Source organism: Pelophylax lessonae (genome assembly GCF_965119305.1).
Source record: "Pelophylax lessonae genome assembly, chromosome: 3".
In the NCBI taxonomy this organism is placed as follows: Eukaryota; Metazoa; Chordata; class Amphibia; order Anura; family Ranidae; genus Pelophylax; species Pelophylax lessonae.
In genome coordinates this window covers 541546253-541565808 of record NC_138770.1, presented here as the reverse complement: position 1 = coordinate 541565808, position 19556 = coordinate 541546253, and the positions used below count along the sequence as shown (strand labels likewise).

The window sequence follows — 19556 nt, the reverse complement described above, 5'->3', positions numbered from 1 at the left end:
AGAATATTATTTCTCACCATCTTGGAGTCCTTCAGATGTTTTTTTAGCAAACTCCATGCAGGCTTTCATGTGTCTTACACTGAGGAGAGGCTTCTGTCGGGCCACTCTGCCATAAATCCCAGACTGGTGGAGGGCTGCAGTGATGGTTGACATTCTACAACTTTCTCCCATCTCCTAACTGCATCTCTGGAGCTCAGCCACAGTGATCTTTGGGTTCTTCTTTACCTCTCTCACCAAGGCTCTTCTCCCCCGATAGCTCAGTTTGGCCGGACGGCCAGCTCTAGGAAGGGTTCTGGTCGTCCCAAACGTCTTCCATTTGAGGATTATGGAGGCCACTGTGCTCTTAGGAACCTTAAGTGCAGCAGAAATCTTTTTGTAACCTTGGCCAGATCTGTGCCTTGCCACAATTCTGTCTCTGAGCTCTTCAGGCAGTTCCTTTGACCTCATGATTCTCATTTGCTCTGACATGCATTGTGATCTGGAAGGTCTTATATAGACAGGTGTGTGGCTTTCCTAATCAAGTCCAATCAGTATAATCAAACACAGCTGGACTCAAATGAAGGTGTAGAACCATCTCAAGGATGATCAGAAGAAATGGAAAGCACCTGAGTTAAATATATGAGTGTCACAGCAAAGGGTCTGAATACTTAGGACCATGTGATATTTCAGTTTTTCTTTTTTAATAAATCTGCAACAATGTCAACAATTCTGTGTTTTTCTGTCAGTATGGGGTGCTATGTGTACATTCATGAGGAAGAAGAATGAACTTAAATGATTTTAGCAAATGGCTGCAATATAACAAAGAGTGAAAAATTTAAGGGGGTCTGAATACTTTCCGTACCCACTGTATATATATATTTATATATATATATATATATATATATATATATATATATATATATATATATATCATATAAATCCCAAAATACCTTATGCACTGTTGTGTGGTCACATGATCTTTCCCTGTTCTGTGGCGTCTGCAGAGAGAGATCTTTGGGAGGGACTTCTATTGCTGACGTATGCTTTCCACAATGTGTTTATGTCTGGCCAGTCCCAACTGGGGGGACTGTGTCAGTCATATGACAAAAAAAAAAAAACATTTCAGAAGAGTAATTCAAGTTATATATAAATATCAAAAATTTGTTTTACAGCAATAAATATTTATTGAACAACAAATGTGTATTTTTTGTGCACGAATATGGTATAGGCAGAGTCAGAGATGACTGACACTAGCTTCTATTTTGTTCAGACAACATCTGCATCCAAAGCTCTTTTTTTACTTTACGGGTATTATATCAACTACAGTAGCTATAATTAATACTGATTTATATTAAAACTATGCTTTTTTGAGAGTTTCTTAGTTATTGTAATCAATTAGCATACTATAGCCCTCCCCATAGTGTCTAGCAATTGGAGGACATGGGGGAGGAGAGAGGAAGAGGGATGTGATTTACCACTGTGTATATGCTCACATGTGTGACTCTATAGTCATGAGGGATGTACATATAAGAAAAAGGAGGAACTGAAGAGCTTATAAGGGAACTGAAATATGAGCATACTCAGTAGAGGACACCAGCTGATCTACACAATCTCAGCCTGCAGTGGGCACACAGAGAACATGGGAGGGACTGCCGAAGGCAGGATCAACCACATATAATTCACTATACATAAATTAAATACTTTAGTGCCTTTGTTATATAGCAAGTAATGAGTTTTTCATAGTCTCAGTTTAATGACACATTCATTTGAAATTTTGCATTTTAAGAGAGTTTTTTTTTTTTTTTTTCTAACCATTAGTGTGGTCAAATTAAAGTTCACTTTCAGCTGCGGTGAGGGCAAAATTAAAAGGAGCAGGATGAGAAATGTTTCTCAAGTTACCACATTTATAACAATGTACTGTATGTGGTTTTCATTCAGGAAAGCACATTCTTTCCAAAACCAAATGTTAAAAGTAAATAAATGTTTTAAGTAGAACAAGGGGTTGCAGGAGTTCACCCTGCCTATAATGGACATGGCAATGCCATTAAAATCCATTACAAGCAGGGTGAGTCCCTGCAACCCCCTTGTTTTACTAGAGATTTGGATGTGGCATGGGTAGAGGTCTTCTTATTTACGAAAAAAAAATGTAAGTACTTTCAAATGACATTTGGCAAGTTGTCAAATGTGCTTGTTTGATTGTCAAATGTACTTGAAAGTTTGTTTGAAAATCTTCTAGGATATGGCCAGCTTTAAGCCTTGTATTCACTGCTAGCGGTTTAAACGAAAAAAAAAAACTGGCAACTCAAGTAGGAGCTGCTGTACTAAGTACTAAGTAGTAATCTAATGTTAGTACAGCAATCTCCCCTGCTGTGCTATTGTGTTCTGACAGGTCGGTGGATTCTGCCAGAACACTCAGTCAGCTGAGAGAGCCGATTTGAGGACCTTTTTCGGTCACCAGGCTTCAACAGAAGCCGGTCGTATTGGACACCTTCTGTCAGACCGGCTGCCATACACACGGGCTGAATGTGGGCCAGTTTCTATTGAACCGGCCGATGCTGGCTGATATTTGGCCCGTGTAAACTAGTTACATAGTTACATAGTTTGTGAGGTTGAAAAAAGACACCAGTCCATCCAGTTCAACCTATGATGTGTGTGCGTTTTCTGTTAAGTGTACATTGTATACCCCTGTATGTTGTGGTCTTTAAGGTGCCCATCTAGTAGTTTTTTGAAACTATCGATGCTCCCTGCTGATACCACTGCTTGTGGAAGAGAATTCCACATCCTTACTGCTCTGACAGTGAAGAACCCCTTACGTATTTTAAGGTTAAACCGTTTTTCCTTTAGTTTTAGTGAGTGGCCACGTGTCTTATTGTATTCCCTTTCTCTAAAAAGTTTTTTCCTTACGCTAGGCTTTAGGGACTCTGCTCAGGACAGTAAACAAAGTGAGCATTGAAGTATATAATGGATTTCCTCTCTGTTCAGTGTAACATGCAGACATCTACTGCAGAAAAACCATCAATCCCTTTTGAAAACATGATCATGAAAATATAAAAAAGCAGGCATGTAAAACGCAAATGTAATTAGCATTCAATAACTTTATATAAACTTTTTAATAACTCATTGAAATATGTAATCAATGTGTTTGAGTTATCTGTCTGTTGTAATCAAAAAAGTTTAGCTAAGCCTATCTCGGAATGAAAGCGGGCAGGCTTTGCCAGCACAGTGTCTGTCCGGTGAATTACAGATAATTCTCCAGGAAAGGGCAGCAATGAGATCCATCACACTCATTTGTACTTCCCAGCAGAGAACATTCTTGGCTAGTATTCCTTCCCTCAGGGCACTCACACATTGCTAGCTGAAGAAAAGCCTTCTGTTCTGTGCAGTAGATTTGTTTATGTATATTAATACCGAATTTAGTGATTAAAAAAATGAAAAATAGAATTGATGTCATTCCTGATTACACAGTAGTGTATTTATTAATATAATATTCTTCCTAAATTGGATAGTTTGCTGAAAAGTGGATTATTCTTAAAATCCTGTATGTTCCCTGCATGGCTGGCTGGTGATGCAAATTTGAAAACTTTAGGCAATCTTTGTATGGTTTACAGTAAACAATCACCACTGGCAGCATTAAAGTTCTGGCCCCTGCATCCGGCAAGGCTTCTTTATGCACAAAGGCCTTGTAGTTTTGGTTCTGATCCTGGCACAGAATGCATAAGCACTTTGGTGATGACAAAGTAAATATGGATTTGATGGGAATACAGCAGATCTTGCATCGAAATATGAGGTCCACCTTTTAACTAGTCCCCCATATCTCTCATGGAAAAACATTATATGTAACAAACAAAAACATTTTTGGAATTTACATCCAAAAATTAACTTTTGCCCCTGGCAGTGTAATTTTTAAGAATTTGCCTAATTGTTCAAAGCAACCCCCCCCCCCATGTTGAGGGGATGTGGCCTGGTATGATTTAGGAGGGGGGGGGGCGCTCGCTCGTCCCCTTCCTTTCCTGACCTGCCAGGCTGCATGCTCGGAGAAGGGTCTGGTATGAAATTTGGGGGGACACACCACACTTTTTATTTTTTACTTTGGCATGGGGTTCCCATACTGGTATGCATTGTGGGGGCACGCTATTTTTTTTTTTCATAATTTTCGATTGCTGGCATGTTTTCTTTACATTCAGCTGTCATGGGGGAACCCACTGACAGCTGATGATTAGTCATCTGTTGTTAAGGACGCGACGGCCCATTCCTTAGCAACCAGCTATTTGAGGGGGACCCCCACACTGTTTCTGACAAATACCACATGCTATTCCACCAGCAAAACCCTGGTAATAAATATTGCATTTTTTTTTTTTTTACTCTCTGTTCCATTTGTAATTTGGCTTACAGCATAGTATTTTGACGATATTACCGGCACATTTTTAATTTTGCGGTACATACCGCATAATCAATATTTTTTTTTTTTTTGTGAATTGACTTTTTTTTACTGCTTGCCATAATTTATGCAAATGAGTCACGTGACCATGTCATCGCATGCGGTAAACGTTAGTGAATTGACCCCAAAGACTGTTGTTGAGGCCAGTGACTGAGTACATCGTGTATGTCGTTTTTGATTGCTTGTTTAATCGTTGTTTTAAGATTAACCGCAAATATATGTACGGGTTAATTTTCAAAAAAAGTTAAGGGTGTAGTAAGGAGTTAAGTGTTCTATCTGTGCGGTCTGATGTGGTGCACTACAATGCAGCCACATTAAAGGCATGTTTGGTTATTGTTGGGGTGCTGTTTATAAAGAATGGCACTGTAATGTATATGCATTGTGGTAACATACATGAAAGTGTGCATAGCTTTACAGCCAGCCTTAGGGTTAAGTTAAAACTGAACTATAAGTTGGAATACAAAAATACCGTTCAAGTGGAGTCCATCAACACCACATTGGTTAAATGCTTGTTATTTCCTGGGGGTAGAGGCAGAGGCCCTATTACTTACCTTACTGATTATTCCAGCAAGCTCCACCACAGTCCTTTAATCCATGAAGTTCCAGGCTATAGGACAGTGATGGCGAACCTTGGCACCCCAGATGTTTTGGAATGCTCAACTACACTGCAGAGTGCATGAGTGTAACGGAACCGCAAGCCACACTGTACTTGTGGACTTCTGTCAGTATACGACTTCCTCCCAGTCGTGAACATAGATATCAGATTTTCCAGCCGTCCCCATACAAAGCTAGCCGACAACTTAGCTTGTACTAGAACCTTCCATTTTTCGAACAGTCACACAGAATTTATATACAGTATGGACCTCCCCCTCCTGATCAGATTACCACACACAGATCAAGGGTTGCCTGATTACATTATCACTTGCAGATGAAATTGTATACAGAAATATAATTAACCTGAACTAATTATCTAGCCATCTAGACAGAAACAATATGTGAGTTCATTAACATTTAACAATGGGACAGACAGGCTTAACAGAATCCACATCACATCTCAATACACAAACAATAGGGAGAGCCTGTCTCTGACATTGAAGTTCAATACACAGTATCATAATTGTAAACACAGAACCCATTTGAAGCAATCCAAACCAATAAGTATGTGTCTTTCATTCCAACTGACGGTGAGTACTGTCAGAATGAGTATCATGGAAAATTTAGTTCCAAAACATCTGGGAAGCCAATGTTCGCTATCACTGCTATAGGCGGTCCCTCAACATCATTACAGGGCTATTAACCCTGCATTGTATGTGAAGAGAGCAAACATACAACCACACCATTAGAGAGTAGGCATCACTAGACTTGTTGTCCAGACAGAGGTTGCCTGCTGGGGTGTGGAATTAAGTGTCTCTCATTATTCTAGGACACCTACACCTAATAAATATTTAACTCTTGCAGTGGGGGGGGGGTCGCTGCAAAGGTATTTTTTTGTTCCAGGGTTAGAATAATGGTGGATTACATTTTATTTATTTGGGGGTTATATTAAAGCGGAGTTCCGGGCACAAAATTGATATTTTTTTTTTGTGCCCCTCCGCTAGTTAGACATCACCTGAAAAGGAATTGGATAGTTAGGTTTTTTTTTTTTTGTTTACTCACCTTGTAAATGAAGATCATAAATACTTACCTCAGAGTACTTCCTCCCTCAGCGCCGTGGCTCCGCTGTCACTTCCTGTCTCGCGATGATTCCTGGGAGCTGAACGTCATCGCTCCCAGGAATCAATGCGACAGCACCGGTCCCGCTCGTCACTTCCGGGCGACGCCACATTCCCCTGCTTGGTGGAGGAATGCGGCGCCACACCGGAAGTGACGAGAGGGGCCGGTGCGGGCGCATTCTGGGACAAGAAGACGCGGAAGAAGACACAGAAGAGGACCCCGCCGGCTTCAGCTGCCCACAAGAGAGATGGAAACGCTGTGGAAGAAATTTTATAAGTAAGTATTTCTTCTAAAAGGTAAGTGCGAACCGGGACAGATCAGAGGCTAGCCATTATGGAATGTACTAGCCCTGACTGTCCCAGGGGTATGTTCAGTGAAAAATTACTTCTGTGCCCGGAACTCCGCTTTAAGTTTTAGCATTTAGATAGGGAGAGAGTTGTGTAGGATGGGCATAGCTCCCATTTCTTTGCTGGTTTGGAGAAATAAACTATGTAGCAGTAAGATTCATGATAGCAAATACCTGTTGGAAATGCTAACTGCGATATGTCTCTCCTGCAAACACACAACCAGAGATAAAGCAGATACAGCAAGCGTCCATATATGATGCTGGTTACCTTGCCAGGAACATCTGAACCCAAAAACAATGAGGCCACAAGGCATCTTATATTGAAGCATAGTGTGCCTTAAAGTGAAACCATTTGTATTCCTTATGTTGCTAGTAATAATAAATAGATAGGTGCAATATATTTTCTTGTTTTAACCTTTTTTTTTACATTTCTTCGGTTGCTTCCTGGTTTCTGACTTAGGCCAAAATGATGTCATACATCCCAGGAGTCTTCATTGGCATTTTTGTTTTTCTTTCATGGGGAGGAGGGGCTTTCTCAGTTAAACGCACCCTCCAGCCTGCAAATAATAAATTCCAAGAAGTAAATGCAAATCATTTGCCCATCTGGCCCCGACTAGAAATGGGGGGAGGGGGTTGTCAAATGATTTTTCAACAAAATAAAGCATGTAGACATGAAAAAGGTGGACTCATTTTCTGTAAATATGAAAAATAAATGAATAGTGTTTTTAGTGTGTTTTAGTAGTGTTCTTAGTTTATGGTTATCAAATATAATTACATTCCCCTTTAAGTAACGCGTAACAAGTGTTTTGAATATATTTTTTAATACAATTGAAGTCTGATGCTTTGTAAATTTATTAGATCTGTTGCATTTCATTCAACAGCACTTAGTCACTACAGTAGGTATATTTGAAGTTTTCAGCAGGTTATCTATGGTGGCAGACATTTCAATTCATGGAGGTTGTGACGGTTATTTCCTAAAACACTGTCAAGTCGTGTTCTATATTCTGCTGTGTGTGCTATTGCTGGCAGCAACGTGCATAATGAAGAAGGGATGCTGGATTGAGGGACAAGGTATACATTGCCACATAAAATTCTAGACGTGAAGATACTTTTGCACTTTACCCTTCCTAATTTCTGAATTTGACAGCTTCAAGCAATTCTTAGTTGCGGAACGTGAAGTTAATTGGTAGAAAGCATGACATTATTTCCTGTGCAAATTACATCACCACATAAAACTCCCTATTAGATATGACTATCAGCTTGCAAAGTTCAGCTGTTAATAAAAACTCTGAATGCTTTGTTACAGTTCATGACCTTTTATTCATACTTTTTGTTTAATAAGAAAAGAAAAATGAATAAGTGGGGGCTTAAAGTGGACGTGAATCAACTCACTAGGCTTTCTCAAAATGTTTTGTACCAGAAGAATGCTTGAAATCATTTTCAAGTCATAGTGAACCCCACCTAAAAACAATTTATTGGGGATCAGTGGAAAAAAAATCCCTGGGGGCCCTTGGTAGGCAGTGAGAAGAATATTCCTGTAACGGAATAGCGACCCACACTGTGTTTGTGGGCTTCCGCTTCCTTCCGTCTTGAACATATATATCAGTTATTACAGCGCCCCATACAAATCTAGCCGGAACTTAGCTTGTATAGATCTGGAACCTTTATTGAACAAACTCACACACAATATATACCCCACAGGAGGACATCCCCCTCCTGATCAGAATACCCCACCAGGTCAGGTGCCTGATTATATTATCCTATGCAGATGAAATTGTGTACCGAAATATAATTAACCTGGATTAACCTAACCATCTGGACAGAAACAATAGGTGAATGGGAATGTAATTCTAGACAATGTTATAATAAATTTGTTAAATAACTCAGCACTGCAGCAAGGCTAAAACAAAATAAATTACACATTATCCTATTTATACACATGTATAAACACGGAACACTTTATTAAACAGACAATAGCAGGAGACCACCAGTAACAGACTGTCCGTCTCCTACATTGAATAACCTGGAATCCACATCCAAGCAACGCCCTGACCATTCAGGAGTCACAGACTTCATGGCAACAGTCTACAACAGTCTATGAGGCAAAGCTCATACAATGTTCTATCATTCTGATACAGTGGAATTAATGTATCCTAGATTTCTTGAGGGATATTGTGGACAAATATCACTGTCCCATTTGAAGAAATTAAAACCACATTCTCAGTGTCCACCAAGTAGTTGTCCATCATTTTCTCAGTCACCCCATGCCCCTAATAGATACAGAGTGACTTATACATAAGAGGGGCCTGTGAAGCTGAGAGAGGGATTTCTCAACCTCTCAAAAGTAAGCTGGGTTCCACGGGCCCCCCAACCAAAGTGACTCCTGTCACAGTCCCCATTACAATGGTAGTCAGAATGCCACCCTGAAATGCAGAATGCAGTCAGCTCTGCCAAGCAGAGTAGGCCTTGAAATTTTGCAGACACCATCAAATGAAAGTTTGTGGTTTGCCACAACCTGAAGCTCATCCTTAAAGTGAATGTAAACCCCATTCATGAAATTTGTCCTGGGCACATATACCTATAGTGTTTACTTAAAAAATGTAAAAAGAGTAAACTTGTGCGCTAAAATGGGGTAAGCGACCCGATGAATATTATAAATGAGCAACTAGTGATGGACGTGGAACTCCTCCAAGCTAGCAGCTGATTTAGATAGTGTCCCCACGTATCACAATGTAAAAAGTAAGTAAAAATCAGCGCTATACTCTCAATGAGGGGGACCACTCGTTATACCTACAACCGATGATCTCAAAGACTGTGGATAACATAAATAATGAATAATTGTGTAGATGTGTAGGTGGATGACTAATCAAAATAGTGCAGAAAAAGAAAAGAAAATGGGTGGAGAAAAAAAGACTTTCAAAACTTCATCAAATTGTGAACAATCTCCTGAATCCAGATCTGCATGATCATAAACAAACACAATTGACCGGCAAAAAAACAATAATAAGTGAATAATTACTACTCATATAAATGATGCACATCAATAAAATAAAATCGTGCAATTGGCGGTATAAAGTGAATATAAACAATTCAAAAACAGTGCAAAAGTACTAAATCAGACATGCACAAATAGTCCATGAAATAACTCTAAGGTGGTGATAGTCCAAAAAATGAATTCATAAGGTGCAAAGTGCCGATAGATGTATGGTGATATCTTCCAGTGTGATTTAAAAGGTGAACTAAATTTTCAAACACATCAAATCAAAGTGAGTGTGTCCCGGTGAGCTCACAATCCGACACCGAGTGCAGTGGCCGCTCACCTCCACAACACTCAAAAAGAGTGTTGAGTATAAATCTCCAGGCTCCTCACTATCTTCTGACGTGTATATATTATCCTCCAGCTGTTATGGATTTACATAATATCCTCCGGTTGTTATGGATTCAGTAATTTCAACTCGGTCCACATAAGTATCTCCCTGTGTCTAGTGCTTAAACAAGAGAGGCTCTCATGGTGCAGTACATAGGGTATATTTTATTAATAACAAAATCTCAAACTACTCACAAAGCAGCAGATCAAAGTGTGCAGACAATCTCCAATGTAGCCGCCGATGCGGTGAGATCCGAAGCTTCCGGTCTCGGCCGAAGACCGGAAGTGACGTCAATACGGCTAATCCCTGACGCGTTGCGCTACGAACACCCGTAGCTTTCTCAAACCCATTTTCTTTTCTTTTTCTGCACTATTTTGATTAGTCATCCACCTACACATCTACACAATTATTCATTATTTATGTTATCCACAGTCTTTGAGATCATCGGTTGTAGGTATAACGAGTGGTCCCCCTCATTGAGAGTATAGTGTTTACTTATCTCTCTCCAAAGCCCTAAGTCCCGTGTCTTTCTGCTGCTCCTTTCTTCTGTTATAAGCATGATATCTTCTGACAAGTTCTCAGACATGGGAGATAAAAGCAGCTGGAAATTTGTGTCGGGGTGGGTGCAAAGAGATAGATTAGCAGAGAACTAGTCTATTCACATCACAGCTCTGCATGTTTCTGCCTTTGTGGAGGGGGGGGGTGTGCTTTTCCTCCAATCAGCTCACACGCAGTGTATGCCAAGGTATGTACTCCATACCCAGTGCTGGAACACAAAGAATTCTAATACAATGTGCACTTTTTAAACAGTGTAGTAAGCTGAAGATAGCAGATATACAAAGAGAAACGTATGTAGGGAGATTTGTCTCATCTAGGTGTTTTATCTGGGGCTGTTCACTTCACTGGGTATATGTGAGGGTTTACATCCACTTTAAGCAGCCCATAGATTAGTAATTTTTTTAATTCAACCAGCAGGTTGAATGAAAAAGAAATGACCCTAATCCCCCATCCACACCTTCCACGTGAATAATGGAATCTGTCCCACTGAGTCATTGTATTATGACAGCAGGGAGACTTTACTGGAAGGGGTTCACCAAGGAGTTGCTATCTATAAAGAATCATATGTAGATATGTGGCTGTGTTAGCAGATACAAAACATTGTCATCCCCATCCTACTAATTTACTGTAAATATACAGTATGTGTGTGTGTGTAAAATATACAGTATGTGTGTGTGTAAAATATACAGTATGTGTGTAATTTAGCATGTCCCCTGTAATCATTACCTGTAATGACAATGTGGAGGGGGAGTCAGGCAAACCAATGGTTTTAAGTGTACTGGGCATTCATACTGTAACTTCATAATGTATATAACATGGTTGAGGTTTTGGGAAAAGGGGAAGTGGGATAAAAGACATGGTGGTATACAGCTTCAAAGTCCATGCTACTTGCATTTGAAATTCCCCTAAATCTTGTACTTGTAGGTCAATATTGGTCCCTTCAGTTTGGAAGGATGCTCTGTAGATGCTCTTTATTCCAATGAGGGAGGGTGGTTCATAAATGTTTATCAGTCTGGTGGGGAAAGTTAGGGATGAAGTGACAAAGATTCTGTCATATTCAGGCTGGCAAGGAGAGGAATTTTTTGCATCGAGGGCAAATCATTGCAAGACACATAGGGGTTTATTTACTAAAGGCATATAGACTGTGCACTTTGCAAAGTGCAGTTGCTCCAAAGCATAGTAAATGAAGTAAGGCTTCATTTTGTAAAGAATACCCCATCACGTGCAAGGAAAATAAAAAAAGGCAGCATTTTTGCTTGCTCATGATTGGATGATGAAAGTCAGCAGAGCTTCTGCGCATTTACTAAGCTCTGGAGCAACTGCAAAGTGCACCGTCCTTTTGCCTTTAGTATATCAGCCTCACAGTATTGTACTTAGCATGCATTGTATATCCCACATACATTCCATTGTTCAGCAGCATGCTGATGTGACAATTATCTGTAAAACATTAAGTAATAATGTATTTATGTCACCATTCTGTGAAAGCATTGCATTATGGAACAGTGTGTCAGATGTTTATTTTCTGTATGTAATACTGTTATTGTCCTCTATTATAGATCCATCTGAACAGCAGAGGTCTGATCTATTCTGTGGCTTTGCTTCTGGCTTCCTTGTTTGTTACGGTACGATATTTCTTGTTTTCAAGGATAGGTAAAATGCTGTGTGTTTTGCAATCAAAATAAAAAAGTGATAAAAACTATAACTTTCAACTACAGTGTAAAATAAATCTGTAATAATAAACTTGTGTGCTTCTATAATAATCCTAAAAGGGATTAAATAAAATTAGACTGTATAGATAGTGTACATAAACCTATGTGGAGCTGCTGCAACCACCTGCCAAGTGTACTCACACACTAATAAGTTTATATCAGTAGTAATAAGCGATGCGCTGTTCCTACCCAACTGCTCGTCCAAAGAATGGTTTCCCAACCTATCTACATAATTTGTTAATTTATTTCTTGCAAACTTTTACACTTATACAGGTACGCTTTTTTATTTTATTTTATTTTTTTATTTTAGAATTCTCTTTTTTGCTTTCTATATATGTGTTCCTATATAGTTTATTTGTTTTATTTGTTCTGGACATTTTATAGATAGGCAACTCCTATCCTCATATTGATTTGTGGTTCAAAATGAATAACTACTGCAGAACGGTACAGACACAAAAGGATATACTCTGCATCTTTCCAAAATAACTGTTCTGTTTTATTTGACACAGTTGAAGGCTTATATACACATGATTATGTAGATATCACATTAATATTACAATTGAACTTTTATGGTAACAAGGGGCGTAACATAGGCAGGCTAATTCTTAACAGGGCTCGAAAGAATGCAAACATGTAATGAAAACATTATTAGTGCCGTGTGCACAATGAGTGCAGTGTGCAATACATACAAAATAAAATACAATAATATACACAATGTACAAATTTCCTTTACAATTTCAGGTGCTTATATTGCATCATCAATTTACACAGCCCTTTGCATATATACTAGACATGTGCATGATGAAAACATTTTGTTTTGTTTCCTTTTGCTTGGATTCGTTAATCTTGTTATTTCATTTAGTTAAATTCAGTTGATTCGTTCAATTCGTATTCGGCATCCGTATACTGAATTCATATTCGGAATTTGTTTTATGTCTTTTTTTAATTTTCTTGAATTTACTGATTTTTTTCGATTTAAAACGTTTGAATCTTTAAATTTCGAATAGGTTGAATCAAAAATTTTAGATTTTTTTTTCGATTTCGGCAAAGTGAACAAACAAAAGAAAAATCTTTATCAAATTATTACAATGACTCATCTTTAGCTTCATAAAAACAGAATTATTTTGAAATGGTACTCTAAAAACTCACAGTTTTTAATTTCAGAAATATGTTTACAGTTCGAATTCAAATGGAATTCGGTGTAAAATTCCATTCAAGTTTCAATTTGAATTTCGGAAATTCGGACGTTTTTTTTTCCGGAACATTCAATAAACTTTCTTATGCTGTAATTCGGGTATTCAGACATATCTGAATCTCCGAATATTGTAAAAATTTGTCTGAATTTTCGGAACTAAAAAAACATGTCTAGTATATACTGTATTATGTACATTTACATCAGTCCCTGCCCTCAAGGAGCTTACAATCTAAGGTCCCTAACTCACATTCACTCATACACTAGTGCCAATTTAGACAGGATCCAATCATTAGATAGTATATACAGTGTAGTATATACTGTATATTTACAGATATATATATATATATATATATATATATATATATATATATATATATATATCATTTTTATTTATTTATTTAATGGCCAGAAACAAGTTAATCCCATTACTTAGTTACATTTTTTTTTTGTTTTTTTATCTGTTGATAAATGCATAAAAAAGAACTTGATCCTGCCATAAATCTTGTGGGCTCATTACTTCCTGTATACTCTGCTTCTGCTGATTGTTATGAATTAGCATTTGTTTCATTTCATTCTGTGGACTACAGAACACCACCTCCCTGTCAGTGAGTCATGCAGGAATCATCGCACCAAGCCTCCACTGCTGCAAAGCTAAACGGTGCCAGTCTAAATAGCCGGTCCTCCCTCTGTGAAGATACACTGACAGTAAAGGAAAAGCTGCACACCGATAACATCACTAGTACATTTTTATTCAGTCATACAAGCAACACAGCCCATCTCCACCTAAGGAACCAAATCCTTCTTACATGGTTCCACCCTATGGGCTTAAAGTAGAACTATAGGCAAAACTTTTTTTCTCATTTTGGATAGAGTAAGGGAGGATTATAACACCTGAGATTTCTCTTCACTTCCCGTCCCATAGCCAAACTGGAAGTGAGAGGAAATCCCTGCAAATTAAGGGAATCCCTTGGGGATCCCCAAAAGGTCACCAGAACTAGTGTCCCCATTGGAAGGTTTCCCCTCTATTTTGAATTTGAATTTTCTTTTACTAAGCAGGACAAATAGAGAGGATAAATCTCCCTAACGGGGGCACAGACAGCAAAAAAGAGTTGTAATTTAATCATGGGTTATGAAGAAGAGGAGGGGATTTGTAGTCCTAAAGCACTTTCTATTCTAGGGTCACCTTTGAACAGAAAGTGCATTGTCAACCAGATTACAGGTGAAAATAAAGGAAAAAAAGCCTGAAAAATGAAAACAAATGAAGGGGACTGCTAAACTAAAATACAGTATATTCACTTTTTGCTCTTGGGTTTAGATACGCTTTAAAGAAACACTACATAGATTCTTACCATGTAAAGAGAAGTTTTACATATTATGTACTATGAGGTGTCTAATTATACCTCTGCTGTAACATAAAGCCATTTATAAAATATAAAATACCCCCTCCTCTAGGTTTGGAGAAAGCAGGCACACCCCTTCCTCATCCCACAATGTAGCACTGCTTGCCTGACTACCTTAGGGCTCATGTCAACTGGTACCCTAAGTGAGTCAGGCACATCAAATGCAGGTCAGCAAGCTCCCATTGACTTTAATGACGCAAGCACATGGCAGTTCAGAAGCTTAGTTTGACCAGCTTTGCAATGCACTATGTTTCATGGACACAGCATGTCCTATTACAGTGCGTTTGAACTGCAGGAAAAGTAGATCAAGCACAGCCTTTTCATGTCAAATGCTGGAAAGTTCAGTGGTTGACTAGAACACCTGTTGATGTGAACCCATAAAGTGTTAAATCTAAACCCACATCATAAAAAATGATCAATAATTGCTGTATTACATACTGTTCATACTACCTCAGTCACTTTGATTTGTTTTCTGTCCCTGTTCTGCTAAAAAGCTTGTTGGTCCTGCTGTTCTCTAGCTCCCCTTCTGTCCATGTCCCCACTGCAGTTGGGGATTTTACAGAGCAGTGTTGGCAGCTCTGCGCATGCTCAGTTTTCAGTGTATTTTCTGCCCTGAGCATTTTCTTATCAGATCTGGGCAGCCCATGTGACTATAGAGTCACTAATGTGGATGTATAAACAGTGATAAATGACAGCCCACTCCCTCCCTTGTCCTCCATGCCCACTAACCAGCTAAACACAATGGGGGGAGGGCTGGATGTTACATGTAGATTGAAGGAGGCTTCGTCTCCCTCTTATTCTGACACAGGATGGGGAGGGTGTGACACAGCCTGTGACTGGCAGAAATCCACCCACATGTAATTGCCAAACAAAATAAAGATTTTATTTCAAATATACACTATATCACCAAAATTATTGGGACGCCTGCCTTTACACGCACATGAACTTTAATAGCATCCCAGTCTTAGTCCGTAGGGTTCAACATTGAGTTGGTCCACCCCTTGCAGCTATAACAGCTTCAACTATTCTGGGAAGGCTGCCTACAAGCTTTAGGAGTGTGTCTATGAGAATGTTTGACCATTCTTCCAGAAGCGCATTTGTGAGGTCAGGCACTGATGTTGAACGAGAGGGCCTAGCTCACAGTCTGCGCTCGAATTCATCCCGAATGTGTTCTATCAGATTGAGATCAGAACTGTGCAGGCCAGTCAAGTTCCTCCACCCCAAACTCGCTCATCCCCGTCTTTATGGCTTTGTGCACTGGTCCAAACAATTTGATGGAGTGGGGATTATGGTGTGATGTTGTTTTTCAGGGGTTGGGCTTTGCCATATAGTTCCAGTGAAGGAAACTTTTAAGGTGTCAGCATACTAAATCATTTTGGACAATTTAATGCTCCTAACTTTGTAGGAACAGTTTGGGGATGGCCTCTTCCTGTTCCAACAGGACTGCGTACCACTGCACAAACAAGGTCTTTAAAGACATGATTGAGCGAGTTTGGGATGGAGGAATTCGATTGGCCCGCCAGAGTCCTAACCTCAACCTGATAGAACACCTTTGGGATGAATTAGAGCGGAGGCTGCGCTCGTCCCCATCAGTGCCTGACCTCACAAATGCACTTCTGGAAGAATGGTCAAACATTCTTATAGACACACTCCTAAACCTTGTGGACAGCCTTCCCAAAAGAGTTGAAGCTGTTATAGCTGCAAAGAGTGGATCAACTCAGTATTGAAACCTACGGACTAAGACTGGGATGCCATTAAAGTTCATGTGCGTGTAAAGGCAGGCATCTCAATACTTTTGGTAATATAGTGTATATTTGTATGACAATTTAAAACAATTTATTGATATAAATTATTTTTTTTTTTACTCTGTATTTCCAAATGCTGTTTTTTTTTTTTTTTTTTTTTTTTTTTTTGCTTTTTGTTTGTTTTTTAACATGTGACCAGCAGCAGGGAACTAGAAGCTCCTCCTGCTTTTGGTTCCCTGCAGACAAGCTGGGAAAGAGCTGGGTCATGTGACAACTGTTTATCTATTAGGAAAAAGGTACTTAGACTTTTTTTTATTAAAATATTCATCCAATACAGAAATAGAAGGGACAATATCATTTAAACAGTGTGTGTTTTGTATCACTTTAAGTTTCTTCAGTTCTGTGTTAATATTATTATTATTATTATTTCAGGTACTTATATAGCGCTGTCAATTTACGCAGCGCTTTACATATACATTACACATTCACATCAGTCCCTGCCCTCAAGAATATAACATGTTCTTTACTGATACAGGATTACTTTAAATATTAATGTCTGCTATTTTCCCATAGAAGCACCTAGACTGATGAAAATTTGAAAAGTCTCTCTAGCTAATAACAGTTAATTTAGATTTTTATTGCTTAGTCGTTTTGGGTGATAGGTCTATTTTTACTCTTTACTGAATTCTATAAATTTTACACCATTTCCTTCAGTAATGCCTATTTGTGATGTTTTTGCTTGGTTGTCATGGCATTCTTGGCACGTTGTTGACTGTTCTGGTTGTTTATTCACTTAGGTATGCGGTGTTCGTCTAAACAAGTGGAAACTGGACAAGAAGCTGGGTGTGGCATGTCTTCTCCTCTATGGCGTCTTCCTGTGTATTTCCATCCTCACAGAATTCAATGTCTTTACATTTGTGAACTTGCCAATGTGCAGGGGAGGAATCTGATCCATCGAGCCAACTGGTTCATGGGACTTCATCTTACTCTTTGGTGCAATACAGAAGTGCGACCTGTGTCCTGCACAAGGAGGTCGTCAACTGGTCACTGTTCATGAGAATTTCTTACTTCCTTCTCTCCCTGTTAATTCCATGGGGACAAAACCTTCCACAGTTTCCATGTTCCGCTTTATTTTTTTACTGTTAGAAATTCCAACGCTTGTTGGTAATTATCCTATTATACAGTGACCAGGGTTCCAGATGAAAAGGCTGCTAACTGGCCTCAAGCCAGCCCAAATTACATCTGCTAAAAAACATTCTGTTTTAAGTTATTTGGACTAATGTAATTTATGACTTGATATTGTTCAAACATTGCAGAATAATAGGAACGATTCATTACCAGTAATCAGTTATTATGAGGAATATCATGGGATAAAATAGCTGAGACACTTTCCCTTGTTCACATGAAAGTAAACTCCTTTGATGGACTGTGCGAACAACAACAGAGGACTGAAAGAATGATCACTATATGAACTTTTTAAAAAGAATGGATCGTATTGATAATTTATTTTATGGCGAGATCATTGGACAGCATTTTATACAAAGAACAAATCTTCTTTCTTAAAATAAAAGGTAGATTTTTCTAGAGATGGGTTATCACGGCATCCTCAACGTAGTCGGATGACCTGACAGTGGTTGCAGTGCCCATCCGTTTGTGTATTTCCAGTGCTGGACTGGTGCTCAGCAGCGGAATGTGATGCAACTGGGTAAATTTGTCAGTATGTAAAGTTTATTGTTCTATCCAAAGCTACATGGTCATAATTGAAGGTCCCTTGGTATATGTTCTAAGTTAAATCTGCCTGGTACAGTATTTTTGTATAAACGTTTTATAGCTGGCCCTGATCTCTAAGTAAACTAGTCTTATATAATTTGCTAAATACAGTTATGGACACTGGTTTCTTAAAGGCACATTTTGCACAGATGCTTTTCCATGATGATACAACATGAACACTTATGATGTATACACTGGATTTGTCCATATTGTATTTAGAGCTTCAGAAAGGAAACCTTCTATTATAGCATTAAATAAGGCAGAGATGATGTACTCACATGTCAGCCCCAGTTACCACAAACCAGCCATTTTTTTGTAGTGTAAATCTTTAATTTATTATACATATACAGAGAGGAATTCTATTTGAGGAAATTTAGCAGTAGTTTCTCTAAGTTATGAAAGCTAACAGTAATTCAGGGATTTTAGTGGACATATGCACTGCAATGCTTATTTTTGTAAACATAAAAAACATATCTATATATCTAATATGTGTGTGTTTGTGTGTGTGCACATATATATATATATATATATATATATATATATGCAACTATCCCATTGTGGTGCAATGTCCTAAATATTATATGAGATAAAGAATTTATTGATGGAAAAATTGTGTATTTTTTTAAAGATACCATTTTAAGAAAATCTTCCTGTACCCCTTATCAATCCTTCCAGATAAAAGAAAATATGAATGTTAACTGTACATAGGAAATCGTATTGTCACTGTGTGTTTTAGAATTCTACAATGATCTTCCTTCACAGCAGAGACATCTAATATACCCAGTATGGCTCCAGAATCTATACTATATATATAGTGTGACATTGGCCAGCCATTCCTATTAAGGAAGGCGAGCCTATATTGTGAATGTAGACATGACTTAGTGGAACAGAACTTGTAATTATTAGGAAGTATTTTTTAAATAATATGCAACAGTGCAGTAAAAAAATTAGCAGACAGTTGTGAGGGGCTTTCGTTTTATTTTTGGGGTAATATATATCAATATCATTTTTTTGGGCAAAAAGAGTTTCTAGATTTAAAAACTGATATTATACTCAGTTCATAAATGCAGAACATTATTTTCCATAAAGACCATTATTTTTAACAGTAAGAGCTGAAAGTACCATGGCTGCAAAATAACAATTATTAAATAAATCACACATCTGTTAATGGGAGGACTGGTTTGGGGAGTAGAGGGGCATTTACCACTAAGGCCACTAGCAATACAATATGTTGGGCTGGTGGCCCTGAGTGGAGATACTTCACCATTTAGACATTGATCAGAGCAGAACATGTGGTTAGTGACATATGGGGGTCATTATAAACTACCTGCGAAC

The 19556-nt window shown here is 38.5% G+C and overlaps 1 protein-coding gene across 1 annotated transcript in view; it reads left to right on the top strand.

Moving 5' to 3' along the window:
• The window catches only part of SLC24A3 (solute carrier family 24 member 3), a 555181-nt gene extending 535975 nt beyond the window's left edge, over window positions 1-19206 (top strand). The window contains exons 16-17 of the mRNA XM_082251629.1: window positions 11959-12024; window positions 17249-19206. Of these exons, the coding sequence (XP_082107755.1) occupies window positions 11959-12024; window positions 17249-17401 (219 nt within the window). The 3' untranslated portion in view covers window positions 17402-19206. The remainder of the gene's footprint in view (window positions 1-11958; window positions 12025-17248) is intronic.
• Window positions 19207-19556: the final 350 nt, after the last annotated feature.